Consider the following 17,491-nt stretch of genomic DNA (forward strand, 5'->3'; position numbering starts at 1 on the left):
GTAAATTCTTCTGTATTTGGTTCCATTTTCAATGACCTGAAAATTGCAGGGAACCCTTTAGGGATGCTCAGGAAAAACACTGGTTTAGCCTAAAACAAGAAATGATTGTTGACATAGCAGCTATTACAGATAACAAGTTTCTTTAAAGGATTAATAATGTTTTGTTTCCTATGTTGGCAACAAGGTAAACCATTGCCATGGACACAGAGCACTGGAACAAGTAAACTGCGCATAAAGACAGGGAACAAAAGTCACGCTTCCTCAGAACAGAAAAAGGACGTGTTCAGATGAAGGCTGCCCTGATCTAGGGGAATATTACTGTATAAGAGCAGCATTCCTGCGCCTGGGGTTTGGACAATCAGAGTTATTAAGAGTAGAGATATATGCTAAATGAATTAGAGTATGTGCATCAGCATTACCTTGCTTCAGAGAACAAACTGTCGCCTTGATTCCAAGAAACATTCACCTCTATCTGTTCCCCTCCTTTAAATGCTCATTAGCATATATATGATATACCCCCTGTGGGACTTATCACCTTGCCATTCAACGTGAAGCAATAATTGTCTCTGCATGAATATGTTAGACTTTTTATTTTCACTGGTTTTGTTTTGCAACCTTCCCGTGGAAGTGAAGCAATTAATGCAGGTGTTACACACACTTAATTTAATGGTGAACTCCAGGCTGAAAAACACCCAGAAAACATTGCTGTTATTTAGTCACATCACAGGGCGGTTGCTTTATTTGGCTTTGCTACTAAGCTTCTGTTGCCTACATAATCCATACATAACAATAGGCAGACAAGGGGTTAACCTTTAAAGAGCCCTTATGATTTGGTGGGTTTAGGACGGGGAGGGAGAGCTGGGACATGTGTCCGGGCCCGGCGGCTATGTGGGACCCGGCCGGCTGGTGCTGGAATTTGGGCCCAATAGGAGGTCAGGTCCAACTTCTGCGTTTGGCTGCCGGGCCTCTGGTTGCCGACAGGCCCTAGCTCTCCTCAGCTCCTGCAGGCCTGTCCCTCTCTCCCCCCCCCTCCCCCCCGCCGGACCTCTCTCTTTCGATGGTGCAAGCCGAAAGCTGGGTCCAACCTCCAGGCGGCCCTAGCTTGTGGCGCGCAATAGCGCACCCCGATCGAAACGGAAGTAGAGCGCACTCCACTTCTCTTTACATCAGCCAGGGAGTGGAGGCAGTCATGTGATCACCACCGGCCAGGCCCTGCTGCTGGCCCCGGGTCCCAGCTGCCTGCAGGACCTTTCCTCTCTCTTTCCCACGCCGCCGAGTTTCCACTGCCGGCGCGCGATGGGGCTCTGACATCAGCACGCCGGAAGTAAGCTTAGCCCTGCATCCGGCGCGCTGACATCAGGGCCCCGGCAGTGGAAGCTCGGCGGCGTGGGACAGAGAGAGGAAAGGTCCTGCAGGCAGCTGAGAGCCGGGGCAGCGACCGGCACCAGGGCCTGTCCAGAGGTCGGGGAACATATGCAGCGCCGGCCGGGCCCCCCCAGCCAGCGGACCCTCGCAGACACTGGGCCCGGCTTGACCAAAGGTAAGTCTGTATTTTTGTATGTATTGGGGGGCTTGGGGGTATTGTTATATGTATTGGGGGGGGGGGTTATATGTATTGGGGGTATTTTTATATGTATTGGGGGTATTTTTATATGTATTGGGGGTATTTATATATGTATTGGGGGTATTTTTATATGTATTGGGGGGCTTGGGGGTATTGTTATATGTTTTGGGGGGGTATATGTATTGGGGGTATTTTTATATGAATTGGGGGTATTTTTATATGTATTGGAGAACTTGGGGGTATTTTTATATGGGTTGGGGTATTTTTTATATGTATTGGTGAGGGTGTTTTTTTATATATGTTTTATTTTTTTTTCATGGATTGGGCTCTTTTTATTGGAGTCTTTTTTTTAGATGCATTGGGGTCTTTTTAATATGTACTAGCAGATATACCCGGCGTTGCCCGGGATGTAAATGCGTAATAGGTAGTATTATTTATAAATGGTGGAACAATAGGTGACTGTTTGTTGGAAAGGTTGGATAATAATGTTGAAAAGAAAGATGGAAGAAAATGTAATACGATGTTGTATAAAAATGGTTTATTGTAAACACAATATCACAAGAGAAGCTGCACACCATAAAAACCGGTGCTCCTGGTTCAGGGATATCTGCCTGGAACATCCAACATTGGAGGAAATAGAAAGATCCAGGGCTACTCCCGTTTTCAATCCCCTGGAGACCCATCAAGTGTTACCGTATACCCACTCTATTTGCACTATTTTTAACCACTATTTATGTATTGACTTTTTATCATTGTTGTCCTAGAGGGATTTCCTTGGGACAAGTTCATTTAATAAAGAACATTAGTTTAATCACAACCCTTCACTGACTGCGCTTCTCACTTTTTTCTTGTTGTCACGTTTACATCAGGGACTGGGGGTTCCCTGTTATAAGAAGCTGCACCTACCATTGGGTTGTGATTACCTTAATCTTATTTATACATATACATTTTTCTAGCAAACCCTTATTTGCACCGGACTGGTTCATGTCACATGATTTTTGTTTTTTGTTTTTTGCTTTTTATTTTGCTTCAGTGCCCATATTCAAACTAACATCCCATTCGGCGCTTTTACACTTTTTTGGTTTTTCTTGTTGACTTTATCAAGTGACTGGCTTGTGGTATTGTAAACACACCACAGTACAATGTATATTTTGGTGATATAAAAATGTGAGTCGTGTGTCCCGCTAGGGTGTGAGCGGGTGTGAGGCGGCGGGTGGGTGTTGAGTACGGGTGGCGCGTGGGTTGTGAGTGCTGGCTGTGAGTGGGGGTCCTGCTAGGGTGTGAGGCGGCGGGTGGGTGTTGAGTATGGGTGGCGCGTGGGTTGTGAGTGCTGGCTGTGAGTGGGGGTCCTGCTAGGGTGTGAGGCGGCGGGTGTGTGGTGAGTGCGGCCAGCAGCTGGTGAGTGATGTCGGTGCGTAGGGGCGGGAGGCAGCAGGTGTGTGTCGAGTGTGGCGGGTGGGTGAGAGGCGGCGAGTGAAGGGGGGGAGGGGGAGGTGAAGAGGGGGAGGTGAAGGGGGAGAAGGTGAAGGGGGGGAGGGGAGGTGAAGGGGGGGAGAGAGGAGGTGAAGGGGGTGAAGGGGGGGAAGGGAAGGTGAAGGGGGGAGGGGAGGTGAATGGGGGGTGGAGGAAGGGGGATGTTTGAGGGGGAGTGGTGGTGTGGTGCAGGGGGGGCATATGTATTGTCATAAAATATGTATCCGTCGCCCGTCCGGCCGCTTGGTCCCCCGATGGCTGGGGCCTCTCCCCCCCAGGTTTATCCCCCGATGGCTGGGGCCTCTTCCCCCCAGGTTTGTCCCCCAATGGATCGGGCCGCTCCCCCCTCCGCCCGGTTCCCCGATGGCTCAGCCGGCCGACGGAGGCACGTGCACGCGGCGGCAGGAAGCGCCATGTATGGTTCTGGCCTGAGGTGGGAGGCTATGGGGGTGAGGTAGGGGGGACATAATTTATTGATTAATGGGCGCTCCCCCGGGCGTCCGCTCCCCCGCTTGCTCCCGGGCGGTTGAGGCGGGAAGCGCCTGGTGCAGGGGTGTGAGGCGGGAGGCGGCAGGGGTATGAGGCGGCAGGGGTATTTGGCGGCAGGGGTGCTTGGCGGCAGGGGTATGAGGCGCAGGGGTGCTTGGCGGCAGGGGTATGAGGCGGGAGGCGGCAGGGGTGTGAGGCAGGAGGCGCAGGCGTGTTTGGCGGCAGGGGTATGAGGTGCAGGGGTGTTTGGTGGCAGGGGTGTGAGGCGGGAGGTGCAGGGGTGTGAGGCAGCATTTTTTACTGACTTACCTGGGCGGGAGGTGGCGGCGGCGGCTGGTGCACATCGTGTGGTAGGCAGTCTTGGAGAGGAGCACGTGGTGTGTGTAAGAGTGGTTCAGACTGTTAGACCACACCGGCCAATGAGAGCTGTGGGGTGGCGGCACGCGAGGGACCAATCAGATTGGCCCGAGGAGGAGTGACGGACCGATGGACCAATCTGATTGCCCAGAAGCACAGCTAACATACGTTTTCAAAAAAATATATATAGATATGTTTGTATGTGGAGGTTGTATGTATTGGGTAGGTGGGTATTTTGTATGTATTTGGGGGGGAGGGTGGCAGAGGTTGTATATATTTGCGGTGGTGGGGATTTTTCTGCATGTATTTGGTGGTTGGAAGTTTTTGCATGGGGGGTGGGAAGTTTTTGGGGGGGTGTGGGCCCGGTGAGAACTGTAGTCCTGGGCCCTTGGAAATCTGTCTGTGGCCCTGGTTATAGTTTTCTTAAGCGAATGGGACTGCTGGCTGCAGATATACATTTCTAGGTAATGAATTGTAATCAGCCAAGCAGTTGTGGGTTTAAAGCCCACTCTGGCCTCAGGTTAGCCCCCAGTCCACGTATTACTTTAATCATTATGGTTAAAAAAAAAAACCATGCTGAACCAGGCACCATGTTCTGTAAACAGGGTCTGATGTGGGTACAAAGAGTCTAAACTCACCGGAACATTATGTACTGCATCTGCGTTCACATAGGAGGAAAATATTATATATACAGCAGCTAATGAAACAATTACACTGCAGCAGCTACAGATAAAGTCACAATAATTTAACTAATAGCTATGCAGAGAAACACAGAGAAAAACAAGTATGGCTATAGGACACGTCGGAAAAGTCCTATATCAGTCTCTTCAATAGGCTTCTCTGAGTGGTCCTTACTTCAGGCATGAAACAAAGTGCACGGAAAGTGCACCACAGATTACTATAAAATAATGTCTAATACAATAAATATAACAATTACATATACATTATAACCAGTGGTCAACAAATCACCAAAAAATCTATTCGCCGAACAAAAAAATCTACTCGCCACCTAGTACCACACGTGTGCTGCTTGGGCCAATAGGAGATCGCCACGATGTTAAATCCACTCGCCCGGGGCGTGCAAATGTCTAGGTTTGTCGAACACTGATTAGAACTGTATACAGTAAAGGAACCAGTAATGAATGAAAATAAAAATACAGAACAATAACAGTCCCACACACCTGGGAAAAACAACCCCGTGAGTGGGAACACCCCCCAGAGAGTTCTAGTGAAGAACAAATCTATACAGGGTAATTTACTTACTGCAGGCATGGCAGGGGTCACTCATTCTGAGCCCCATAGACTTTAATGTACAGTAGTCTCACTCATCAGGACATGGGGCTATTCCATGAATGTCCGGCACAATCTCCTGATCTCTAGACCCTTAACAGCTTTGCTAAATAGAATGACAAGTTTCATATTTTACATCATTTCATCCCTTGGTTCAAAACACCCCCCTGCCCTTATCTCCCTGCTCTCATCCTGGGCAACTCAACCCTAGTATTAGGCTGACTCTAATGTAATGAGTCAAGAAACTATCATCTTCTTATTCCCTGCATGTTAATAGTTCCTTCATCCCAATGCAAGTCATTGCCTCGTAGCTTCCTGATAGGAGCTCTCAGACAATAAGGCTGGGTCCTTGGTGACCGCACGCTCGCGACCGTGCGAGTGATGTCACCCGCGTTTTCGCTGCAGCGATCTGTGGCCCGGGTAGACGCGACAGGGAGCCGTGTGGGGGTGGGGGGAGGGGAGGTATGACCATAACATCACAAAGCTGGTTCGCCCTCATCGGGCAAACTGCTTGCGTGACCTGGCCGTCGCGCCGTGGAATCAAACGAATCTGATTCTTTGAGGACCGCGTGCCCCATGACGCTGGCGCACGCGCGGTCAATGGTCGCGATCATTGCCTGAAGGCATGTGATCGCGCCACGCGCGCACTTGTTGGCGTGGTCTCGCCGACCATGGACGCGGCCTAAGCAGGGTTCCCTTGGGGAAGATCTGGAGAAGAAAGCGCTTCTATCTCATCTCAGCTCTGAATCCATGATTATGCACAGTGCAACTAAGAGCATTTTGAACCTTTTAATTCTCTTATACAGTCTTTTCCCAGACCCCAAATATTATTTGGTCATATATATAGCGCATCTATATTTTTCCTCCCTACTTCCCACTTAAGACTGTAAGCTCTTCAGGGCAGGGATTCCTTCTCCGAATGTTTACGTTGATGTATGTAGCGCTTAGTCCCATTGTCTCATATTATATTGCCACGTGTGTTACTACATGGATGGCTCTACAAATAAAGACATGCATATATATTGCAGACGCATTGAGGAAATCTATTAACCCCCTGTTTGCTGGACACACTGACTGGCAGGCATGGTGCCGCCCTTCACACGTGAGAAATTTCCAGATTTTACTCAGATTTCCCCCCCCCAAATACGTTTCTGAAGAGCAGAGTTTATCCCAGGTCCTTCTTGTATCGTATGTACCTTTACATGGCAAAATATCTTTCAAATAAATAAGATAAGTGCTGTTTCTGGGGGTCTTTGACGCGCGGGGATCTGTACAGAACCGGCGTGTATGAAGAGGTCAGGCCCTGACCAGACTCATTAATTGGCTGCTTATTCACCCACAATAATTTGCAAATGATCTGTTTACATCATATTCTTGTTATTCAGCGGAGGGTGCGTGGGCTGAGATAAGAAGCGTTCCGCGGCTGGTGGGAGGCAGAGACGAGCGGCAGGTCCGAGCGGCAGGGTCACAGGCTGGAAACCTTTATTTAGTTCAGTGTCGTGGTAAACAAATCAGAATTAAAAAAACAAAAAAAACAAAGCAGCACAATTAACAGCGAACTTCAGTCACCAAAAACCAGACTTGTAACTCCACAACCAAGGCCAGTAATGCCCAGTCCGGGACATCTCTAGAATCTACATCAGTGATTCTGGAGGCAATAGCTGCACTCCCCTTTAAACCCCGAATTTGAATTCAAGAGTTGAGTACCTATATTTCTATAGATGTTAACCAGACATTAAAAAAAATATTCTGGTGGGTTAAAAAAATGCACATAAACCCTGCACCATGGTGTACAGCGCAATAAATAAAAATACCCTTTTCTGGGTATACCCAAGTATCAGCTTCACATCGCATAGCCAGCAACCAACCTCGCACTGATGAGATCCAAAAGGTCCAAACAACTGTCTGTGAGCAGGGTTACTGGCTCTGCACTCCTTAAACGAAGAGTGCGCTGAAAAGCTGTGTAATGCGGCAGGCATAAGCTTATAGGGTTCCATGTTAAAATGGATAAGTAAAGAGTGACACACTGTGCTCATTTGCATGTCATTACCCAGAATCCCTGGTTGCAGTGGAAGCATTGTATGCTAAGAGATAACGGGGAAGGGCAGGGTTGCAGACCTGTCTGAGACATGTGAATGTGCTCACACACGTGGGGTTTTTATTTACTGTAAATGTTAAGAAAGTGCATTAAAAAAAATCAGACCCAAATATTTTGAATAAACATGGGAGGAGTCCGACTCTCTTTAGCTTCTTTGTCTTAATGGTGTCACTGTGTTGTGTCTATGTTTCCCACAAAACTATATATTTTTGTTTGTTAGGAGGACCGCCCCTTCAAAACTTAAATCCCACCCAAAATAAACTCTGTGCTGAACACACCTGATATGTATCCAATTACAAGCTCCGCCTGAAAAACTTTCCAGGAAAAGATCACAATCGACTGACTTGCAGAACAATTCTAGTTTTACAAATCGTTGCTACTGTAGCAGATGCTGTTTCCTTTCCCAGAACCCTTTGCTGGCCTCAACCTCATTGTTTATTGGCTTTCCCTTCAGGACAGGCTGGAATTAAAGAAACATCTTATTCTTTCTACCTGCCACATTGTTTCCAGACTGACTTTGTCCAACTTTGAAAGGTGCTTGGGGTCGGGCTGGTGACCTGTGGAGAGATGAACTTTAAAGCAGCAAGCTCCCCCAAAATGAACCTCATTTTTCTAGTTTACCTGAACCCCCAGAGCTGATCCATTACTACACCCTGGTTCACAAGCAACAAAGAGTTGACAATCTCTCTTGTCGCCGGAGGTCATGGGGCCACTAATTAGCCAAGCAGAGGTGGTTGTGTATTTAACCCTCTTGTCACCAGTGGGTACTGCAACACATTGTATTGTTATCTGACCCTTTCCAGCCAAATCAATGTTGTCCCCCTACCAGCCTGTAGTGTTAACACTAGAGCAGCACACCCACTGATTCATCATCCAAAACAAATGGAGTGGATTGGCCCCTTGGATAAAATATTGATGGAGACTAGATCTCATCTTCATGTTTACTAATTGGATCAATGAATGTGGTTGTTTAGCCTAACACACGTCAATATCTGCTTCCTAAAAACATCAAGGTATATTGGAAAAGATGCAGACTTCTGGACTGGCTCCACATGTTCCATGCATTGAATGTTCCTTGCTGAATCTATTCATACTGTACCGTCTTTGTTTTCTCAATGTAAATGCAGCTGTATCACCGAGTGTTCTTTGCAGAGTTGCACATTAGTGCTGCCTACTACAACAACTCAACGTATGATGTGTATACAGTATAAAAAAAAAGAACGAGAAGTCACTGTACAGAACCTACAATGGTTTATTGAGAGGTAAAATGCACAAAAAGGATCTGAAATAGCACCTGAAAATCATCTGAAAGATGTTAGCACTGTACATAAAACCCGGGCCTCTTCACTATAGCAAACTATTTCCTGCAAATAATAGTTTTGAGCACGATTGTATCTCTATATATTTGGTAAGTCTAATACAGGGGTGGTCAACTTCAGTCCTCAAGGGCTACCAACAGGTCGGTTTCAGGTTATCCCTGCTTCAGCACAGGTGGCTCAATCAGTCCCTGTGCTGAAGCAGGGGCTGTAGAATCTCATATCAATGACCTATGAGCCTTTGTGGCATGGATTATTTAACACTATATTTACAATATGAGTCATTTTTCTCACCTCGTGGAAGGACAGACGGAAGTTGAAGAGATGTTTTCTTTTCACGATTTGCAGAAGCAACAGGGTCAGGAGTATCTTTGTTCTTTTAGATGCCATTGGGAATGTGTGGAAACATATCAGGAGCAGATGTGAAAAGGGTGATATATAGAGAAGTAAGGCTGACATGTGAAACCCGTTTACCCAGCAGCACAGGGATCTGAGGCTGAAAGTAGCTGTAATTGCACTTATCAGGCCAGGTTCCTGTTTAGATTCCTATTGATGGAAATCAATTAGAAGCAAGTAAAGAGTTGTGAATGAGCAACACTCAACCAAGAAAGCCCAACCTCTAACGGCCAAGATTTATCTAGCATGAGAGAAAATGCATCTTGCTCTTCAGTTTAATGGCCAGGAAGAGTTGACATAGCACTTTGCCAAGCATGAGATTACAGAATATAACAGAGTCTCTAAACCTTTTATTTTCATCGGGTGCTCCAGGCATGTGGACAGGTTATTAGCCAACTGTTTCCTTAACCCTTGGTCCATTTGGCAATACCGGTTGATGATATGATCCTAGCTGTACATGTCTCTCTCTGCCAGAGGACCAAGAGGACGATGAATGGGGAGACATGTTGGCTGTGGAAGGGAATGTCCTGCTCACCACATGGTGACATCACACATACGCGTGAGTCTAACGGAAGTGAAATACCCTCAATGTTTCTTGTTCCCGTGTTTCTAAAGAGGGGCCATCAATGTTTGGCAAAGACCTTCTGGCAGTACACAGGGATATGCATATCACTGTCTCAGGTTCCATTTAATGCTAGAAAGGGTCAGAGTTTTAATTTGGCAAATAAATCATTATTCAACTGCTGGTCTGACCAGGTAGCCATTGAAGATGACGTAGATATCGGATTGATCATTATAGATGGCATTATCCCTTTCTCTCTTGAACATCCTCACCCACACCTCGTCTTTCTCCTGCAGGTCAAGCATCAGGCTCTGACTCTGCATGATGCTGCGGTCACTGGGCTGTGAATACAGGATGGCCATCTCCCGGTCATTCTTCATGATGTGCAGATAGGTCTCTTTCAGGTTCCATGTGTGGACATTCAGGTTGAAGAAGTAAGTCCCGGGAACATAGCAGAAAAAAGTACCTGAGAACATGTTAAAGTGTTCGTAAAGGTTCACGAATTCCGTGTCGAATATGACCGTCTGGAAATACTCAGTGCTGTGAAGCGATTTGTGACGGGCCACAGAGAACGCGGCATAATGGTGCTTGCAGGAATTCCCTGGTGGACCCGTTTGACCCTTCTGACCTTTCATCCCTGGGTGTCCCTGTGGTCCTGTCCCACCCTCTTTTCCTGAGAGTCCTGGAAGTCCATTCTCGCCCATCTCACCTGTGGCACCTTTAACAATATTTTTTCATGCATAAGTTAAAAGGGTAGAGTCTCTTTCCGATTTAGGCAACAGTGGTCAAAGTGGGATGGAATTATGGGTATAAAGTTTCACTACTTTTTAACTTTAATAACAGTAATAAAATATGCCCTTCCCTCTGTCTGTGTTAAAACATAAATCATGTATAAACTGATCTAAAATGTGGTTTACAAAAAAATCTTTGCCCCAAAGTTTTAACATTGAAAAAAGTTTCTTGAAATGAGGAACCTCAACTACTGTTAGGGTCTCCGGCACAAGATTCCTCAATATACAGTAAGGAGCATAAATGAAAGAGAAAATGTACGAGTTAGACATTAAATGGAAGCTGACCTCCTCCAAGAAATGCTGGTGAATGGAATATTCTAAAGATAGGCGTTACATTTTAGTGGGTGTGTTCATAACATCTGTCTTAGCCAATCAGACTTTCTAATCCACAAGTGCAATCTTTGATCAGCGCTCTTGCTTCCAAGGTGACCTTGAAGATGGTCCACTCACTATCTTGCAGCACTTGTGAGTGGAGGTATCCCCCTCCTCCACCGATATCCACCGGGGAAAGAATCCACAGAGGAACCAATATTAAAGAGAAAGAAAACACAAGGCGCACCGATTGTAAAAGATATGTAATAAACAATTAAACAAATGTATATAGTAACTTACACATTGAGGAGCTGATGTCCAAAGCATCTAACGTGATCCAATCTTCACAGACACCTACGAACTGGCGTTACTGGGAGATTGGATCACATTAGATGCTTTGGACATCAGCTCCTCAATGTGTAAGTTACTTTATACATTTGTTTATTACATATCTTTTACAATCGGGGCGCCTTGTGTTTGCTTTATCTTTCTAATCCACAAGTTATGGAAATATCACAAGGCAGGTGAACTTTGCATAATGGAAATGTTGTGATAAATGTCACGACCCAATTTATAAACACAAAGTCTGCATAATTGTGAAGAGTCAGTGATTATGAAAGCTGGCTAGCCTGAATGGGCGGCACAGCAGATAACCGGGGGGCTCGGTCTCCCCGAACCGGATTGGCCGAAAGAGCGGGCGTGAAAGGGGTTTTAGGCATAAAGCCGGCAGCCAGGAGGGAGGTCCGGCCTCTTGCTCCTGGCTTGCAACGGTCACGCAGTCGGTAAACAGTCGGGCATATGCTGGGGATTTAATGAGTCAAAATGCAGATTCCTCAACTGTCATTTCCAGCATACCTGCGCCGGGTGCGGGGGCCAGCACCCCAAGTCTAAGTGTTACAAGAAGGACAGTAAGGGGTTTAAGGGGACGCTATCTCAGTTATGATTATGTTTCTTATTGATAAACAAAGCCACGGCCATTATACCTCCAGACTGTGTCCTCTCGTTATTGGTACGTTACATGTAAATAATACTAGGAGAGGGGGGGAAGCTCGCGCCTCCCTGGTCATAGGTTTTCCCGGTCCAAATGTCCCTACCTCTTGTCACGGTCTTAACCATTTTGCCATTTGTCACTGTCTAAGGAAGGGAGACTGGTCACAGTCAAGTCTAATTTTAGTCTACCCCCTATCTGCTGAACTAGCCCTTAATTAGTTAATAACAACAGATGCCACTATTTTAAAACAATTGGATAAAGCCCCATAATTATAATACAGGAAGAATCTCTCTTTTTCCTTGGAACAACCCCCCCCCCCCACTTTCTTTGAAAATGAAGTAGTGGTTTGTGTTTGTAAATAAATAACATCGTACGTTGACCACTGTGATGTGTAAGGTCATTGAGCTTGGCTTACCTTTGAGTATTGTCATGTCAATGCGTGGTTGGACTCTTGGCAGTGAATAGAAGATGCATTCCTTCACCATGTTCTTTGGTGGGGTGTAGATTGGCTTCTCTGAGCCTCCACAGCACCGGATGCAAGAAGGATTTGGGGCCTCCTGCCATAGGAGAGTTCTTGGCGGTAGAGAAGCAGCAGGGACAAAGGAGAGGAACAGGATGAATACTGGGAGATCCATCACAAATCTTCTGGGACGAACAGAAAACAATACAAAGTCAAATGATGTTTTACAATAGAGCTCTGCAATAAATTACACTCAAAGAACATACAAAAAGTGAATGATAGAGGTATCCAAAGACCAGATCCACAGAGGTCTGTATTGAGTTAACATGGTGCTAACCTACGTTAACGTCTTTTTAAGTGTCAACGTTTATCTTGAAAGCTAAATAACAGTGTTACGTGCTGTTTTCATCTGGAAAGGGCATTTCGTTAACTACTACAGCTTTTAGAGCTAATGAGATGCCAAAGAGGTGTCTTCCCTTATGAGAGAGGAGACCTATTTTTTTTTTAATGTCCCGAGTGACCTAAACCTTTAAATAACACATGAAGAGATACCCGTGAACAAAACTGAACACACCTGGAAATACCTGGGAAATATGCTAATTTTAATGACTTGAATATATACTATGCATATCTGAATTAGCATAAACAATCTCTCTCGCTCTCTCCATGGGCCTGGAAGAGAGTAACGCTAACTTTAGAATATTGAACACAAGTTATGTTATTTGTTGTTATTGCATGTAATTAGTTTAATGGATATGCATTAAAGCAGCAATCCAAGGGGGCGGATTTTTTTGAGAATTATATATATACTAGCTGAGAGACCCGGCGTTGCTCAGGATGTAAATGCGTAATAGGTAGTATTATTTATAAATCGTGGAACAATACATGACTATTTGTTGTAAAGGTTGGATAATAATATTGAAAAGAAAGATGGAAGAAAATGTAATACGATGTTGTTAAAAATGGTTTATTATAAACACACCACAGTACAATGTATATTTTGGTGACATAACAGATGTAAAAATATGAGGCGTGTGTCCTGCTAGGGTGGTGGCGCGTGGTTTGTGAGTGCTGTCTGTGAGTGGGGTCCTGCTAGGGTGTGAGGCGGTGGGTCAGTGATGTCGGTGCATAGGGGCGGGAGGCAGCAGGTGTGTGTGGCGGCAGGTATGTGTCAAGTGTGGCGGGTGTCTGTTGAGTGCATGCAGCGGCTGTGACGCGGTGGGTGAAAGGCAGAGGCGGGCGGAGTAAGGGCGGGTGAAAGGCAGAGGCGGGTGGGCGCGAAAGCAGAGGCGGGGAGGCAGGAAGGCGAAGGGTGGTGGGAAGGGGTGGGAGGGGGGATAAGGGTGGGAGGGGGTAAAGGGGGAAAGGGGGTAGGGGTGGGAGGGAAAGGGGAGGAGGGAGGAGGGAGGAGGGAGAGTGAAAGGGGAGTGGAAGGGGAAGTGGGGGGGGGAGTGGAAGGGGAGTGGGGGGGGAAGGGGAGTGGGGGGGGGAAGGGGAGTGGGGGGGAAGGGGAGTGGGGGGGAAAGGGGAGTGGGGGGGAAAGGGGAGTGGGGGGGAAAGGGGAGTGGGGGGGAGGGGAAAGGAGAGTGGGGGGGGGAAAGGGGAGTGGGGGGGGACAGGGGAGTGGGGGGGGAAAGGGGAGTGGGGGGGGGAAAGGGGAGTGGGGGGGGAAAGGGGAGTAGGGAGTGGGGGGGAAAGGGGAGTGGGGGGGGAAAGGGGAGTGGGGAGGGGAAAGGGGAGTAGGGGGGGAAGGGGGAGTGGGGGGGGGAGGAGAAGTGGGGGGGGGAAAGGGGAGTGCCCCTTGGCGCCCGCTTGGTCCCCCGATGTGCCGTCCGGCTGAGTGATGCTCGTGCAGGCGGCGGCAGGAAGCACCCTGTGTGGGCCTGTGTGGGCCTGAGGCGCGAGGCTGCGCGGGTGGGCCTGAGGCACGAGGCTGCGCGCCTGAAATAGGAGAGTTACTGGCGCCATAAGCTGAGGAGGGATGCGCAGTGACTTACCTGAGGGGGAGGGAGCGCCGGGTAGGTAAGGGAGCGGCTGGGGTAGGAGGGCCGCGCTTCCCCTCCGTCCGGAGCAGGTGCAGGGCGGCGCACGTGATGGGGGGGGGGGGGACGGACAGATAGAGAGAGAGAGTGTGTGTGTGTTTTTTTTTTTTTTTTTGGACCTTTGGCCCGTCACTCCGCCTCAGGCCAATGAGAGGTGTGGGGGGCGGGCCAAGGGGGTGGTGTGAGTGTGTGAGGCCAATGAGAGGTGTGCGGGGGCGGGCGGGCCAAGGGACCAATGAGATTGCCGCTAGGGACAGGGAACACAGTGAAACATACATACATACATACAATGCTTTCAAAAATATATAGTAGATAGATATATATTATTTGAATCAGGAGGTCTCCGGATATGAACCCTGTTAATTTAAGCTCCAGGGACCCCCTGCTTCCGGAGATACTTGCCTGCAAATTAGGTGCCGGTAGCCGCCCTCTTCGGCTAACAGGGTTGACAATATGTCTGGTCTTCACATATTTCCCACCCTGCTGGCCAATAGGAAGCCGTGGCATCATCGGTGTGGCTTCCTATTGGCCCCATATGACGCGGGAGCTTCAAACTTGAAAGCCCTACTTGCGGAGCCAGCGCGGCTACTGGCGCCTACTTCGGAGCTAAGTATCTCTAAAATGTGTTGTCTTGGATTGCTCCCCTCAGGGAAAACAATAGCCGTTAATGACAGATCCTGGGGGCACGGGCCTCTGTATGAACACACCTATACATATTTTTCTCTGAAAAGCTGATGAGACTTTGGGCACAAGGCAAAACTCTGACTCCACTGAAGTCAATAAGATGAAAATCTGATTATTACAGGCTAATAATGCATTAACTTCCATTACCCCACTTCTCATCGTATGTTTTAGGCCACTGTGCAGTGTGCTGCAGGTTTCTTTGGCTCTGTAAGGGTTAAGTAGTTGTTGGTCTGCAGAGGCTCCATGATGTTTGGAAGACATCGCTTTCATACACTGCCCTGAACATCTTGTTTGTTAAATTCTCCATTGTGGATATTTTTTTCTTCTTTTCAGAAGGGAATTTGAGCTCTCGTAAATCCGTCCGAGCCGGGGGGCTAAGCAAACTCAAATGTAAATAAGTTATTTTCATTTGAGTTTCCATGCAGGGAGGCTGAGGGCTTCTCTGCTCAGCACCTCTGGTCAATTACAGAACTGATTCTATAGCAGCAAACCCCAGGAAGGAAGCTGGCGAGGAATGTGCAAGTCACGTAGAGTAGAAGGAGCGAAGGATACTTTGCAGTCACTGTATATAGAGCTGGCTTCTCTGTAGCGCTCACATCTCTCTATATTCCTGTGCAATCTCTGTAGCGTTCTCTCTCTAAAAATGATGAGACCCAAACAGCTCCCAAAGGATTCGGCATGTATTGTATATTATACTAGCTGATATACCCGGCGTTTCCTGGGATGTCATTTTCCCGCTCCCCCTCTGTCTCCGCTCCCCCCTCTGTCTCCGCTCCCCCTGTTTCTCTCCACTGCCCCCCCTCTCTCTCTCACCCCATTCACCACTCTCTCTCCCCCTTCCCCTCTCTACCCCCTCTCTCTTTCTCCCCCGTTCACAACAATCCGGTCTCCCCCCCCTCCCCCCCCTGCACATGCGGGCCCCAACCCCTCCCTTCACAGCTCCGGTCCCCTCCCATTCACAACTCCATCCCCCCCGTTCACAGCTCTGTTCCCCGCCCCTGTTCGCAGCTGCGCCCCCCCCCCCCCCACCGTTCACACATCCGCCCCCCCTTCACAGCTCCGTTACCCTCCCCCCCCCCTACACAGCTCCGATCCCCCTCCCCCCTTCACAGCTGCGGTACCCCGCCTGTCACAGCTCAGAGGGGGGGGGGGGGGGCAGGGAGGACATCAGCGATAAATCCGGGAAATGGATTTGGGTGAATGCGCCCATTTTTAGTATGGACCCCGGGACAGGAGCACTCTATGCAAGTTCAAGCACCTACATTCTCAAATAGTTTACCATTGAAGATTCACTCTGTTATCCAGGTTTGCTTTTATTCACGTCTTTTGAAAACAGCATAACTGCAAGGCCTTCACCTATCCCTCCCTGCGCTTTCTCTGTATCACGCTGTAAGGCATTAACATCATTCCAGCCCTGGGAATAAAATTGTGTTTCTTAGCAGACGCCTGGAATTGTGGGAAGGAAGCATCCACTGGGTTGAAAGTTAACATCACAAGCAGATCCCGGGTCTCTGATAAAGGCAGAGGATGAAATGTTTGGAGCATCCAAACCCCAGCACTTCGTGCACCTGCTGCCTTTTATTATTGTAGAAGAAATAGCATAATAAACAGCGTGTTCCTCTTTGCAGCTGCACTGTTTCTCCCGGTGGTGAATGTGTAACGAGGGGACGTGATCTGAAACATACATATTTTCTCTGCCCTTGTTGGAGGCGCCAGCGATGCACTGACAAGCCCAACTGTGCCTTGCTGAACTTGGGGTTGCAAATGCGAGGGAATTCTTTTTAAGTGCCAAAAAATGGGGACCCGTAAACCACCGTAGTTACAGGAACATGCAACATTCTGCAGAGCCCTGATGGAGTTATAATTGGGGGTACTGGGATGAACTGGTGTTTGGGAGAAATTAAAGAAGTCCCATTTCTAATTAAAAAAAATAATATAAAATAATGTAGTGTGGTGGAGGCACATTTTTGCCATTCAGTGCTAGAGGGGGACCCATATATACTGCAAAGTAATCCATTTACTAGTTATCCCACTGCTAAGGGCTATATCATCTAGTAACCGATGTGACTTAACGGGGTCTAGGTATCAATGTAGAGGAAAAGTGTGTAGACGCACCGCTCTGTTTCCTGAGCACAGGCTGCGGCATTAAAAACAGTTTCCTATGTCTGATGCTAGACATACGCAGCTTCAGATATGGAGGTTTCTTTTTGACAAATAAAATGCAAAAAGTATGTTGCAGAGGATGCAGAATGTGATACATCTCATTATAATCTGTACACCATGTACTCCCCCCCCTCCCCCACCACATCCTCCTACTGACTCTCCCCAAGGTGCAAGCTGGGGCAGAGACGCAGAATGTGATACATCTCATTATAATCTGTGCACCATGTAACTCCCCCAACTCCTCCTACTGACTCTCCCCAAGGTGCAAACTGGGGCAGAGACGCATAATGTGATACATCTCATTATAATCTGTGCGCCATGTAACTCCCCCCAACTCCTCCTACTGACTCTCCCCAAGGTGCAAGCTGGGGCAGAGACGCAGAATGTGATACATCTCATTATAATCTGTGCGCCATGTAACTCCCCCCAACTCTTCCTACTGACTCTCCCCAAGTGCAAGCTGGGGCAGAGACGCAGAATGTGATACATCTCATTATAATCTA

The 17,491-nt window shown here is 47.8% G+C and overlaps 1 protein-coding gene across 1 annotated transcript; it reads right to left on the bottom strand.

Annotated features, from left to right (window-relative positions):
* Positions 1-8,565: 8,565 nt before the first annotated feature.
* C1QTNF8 (C1q and TNF related 8) lies at positions 8,566-12,277 on the bottom strand. The gene is made up of 2 exons (XM_075565183.1): positions 12,055-12,277; positions 8,566-10,263 (listed from the first exon to the last, which is right to left on the bottom strand). The coding sequence occupies exons 1-2, from the start codon at positions 12,272-12,274 to the stop codon at positions 9,716-9,718; spliced, it is 768 nt and encodes a 255-aa protein (XP_075421298.1). The 5' UTR covers positions 12,275-12,277; the 3' UTR covers positions 8,566-9,715.
* Positions 12,278-17,491: the final 5,214 nt, after the last annotated feature.

This window comes from Ascaphus truei, chromosome 11, assembly GCF_040206685.1.
Source record: "Ascaphus truei isolate aAscTru1 chromosome 11, aAscTru1.hap1, whole genome shotgun sequence".
NCBI classification, from domain to species: domain Eukaryota; kingdom Metazoa; phylum Chordata; class Amphibia; order Anura; family Ascaphidae; genus Ascaphus; species Ascaphus truei.

What these genes read in the sequence shown, in the direction of transcription:
- C1QTNF8 (XM_075565183.1), bottom strand. Translation starts at nt 12,274, where the DNA reads ATGGATCTCCCAGTATTCATCCTGTTCCTCTCCTTTGTCCCTGCTGCT. An exon ending in TGACATGACAATACTCAAAG is followed by an intron (nt 10,264 to 12,054) that starts GTAAGCCAAGCT and finishes ATATTGTTAAAG; the next exon opens with GTGCCACAGGTGAGATGGGC.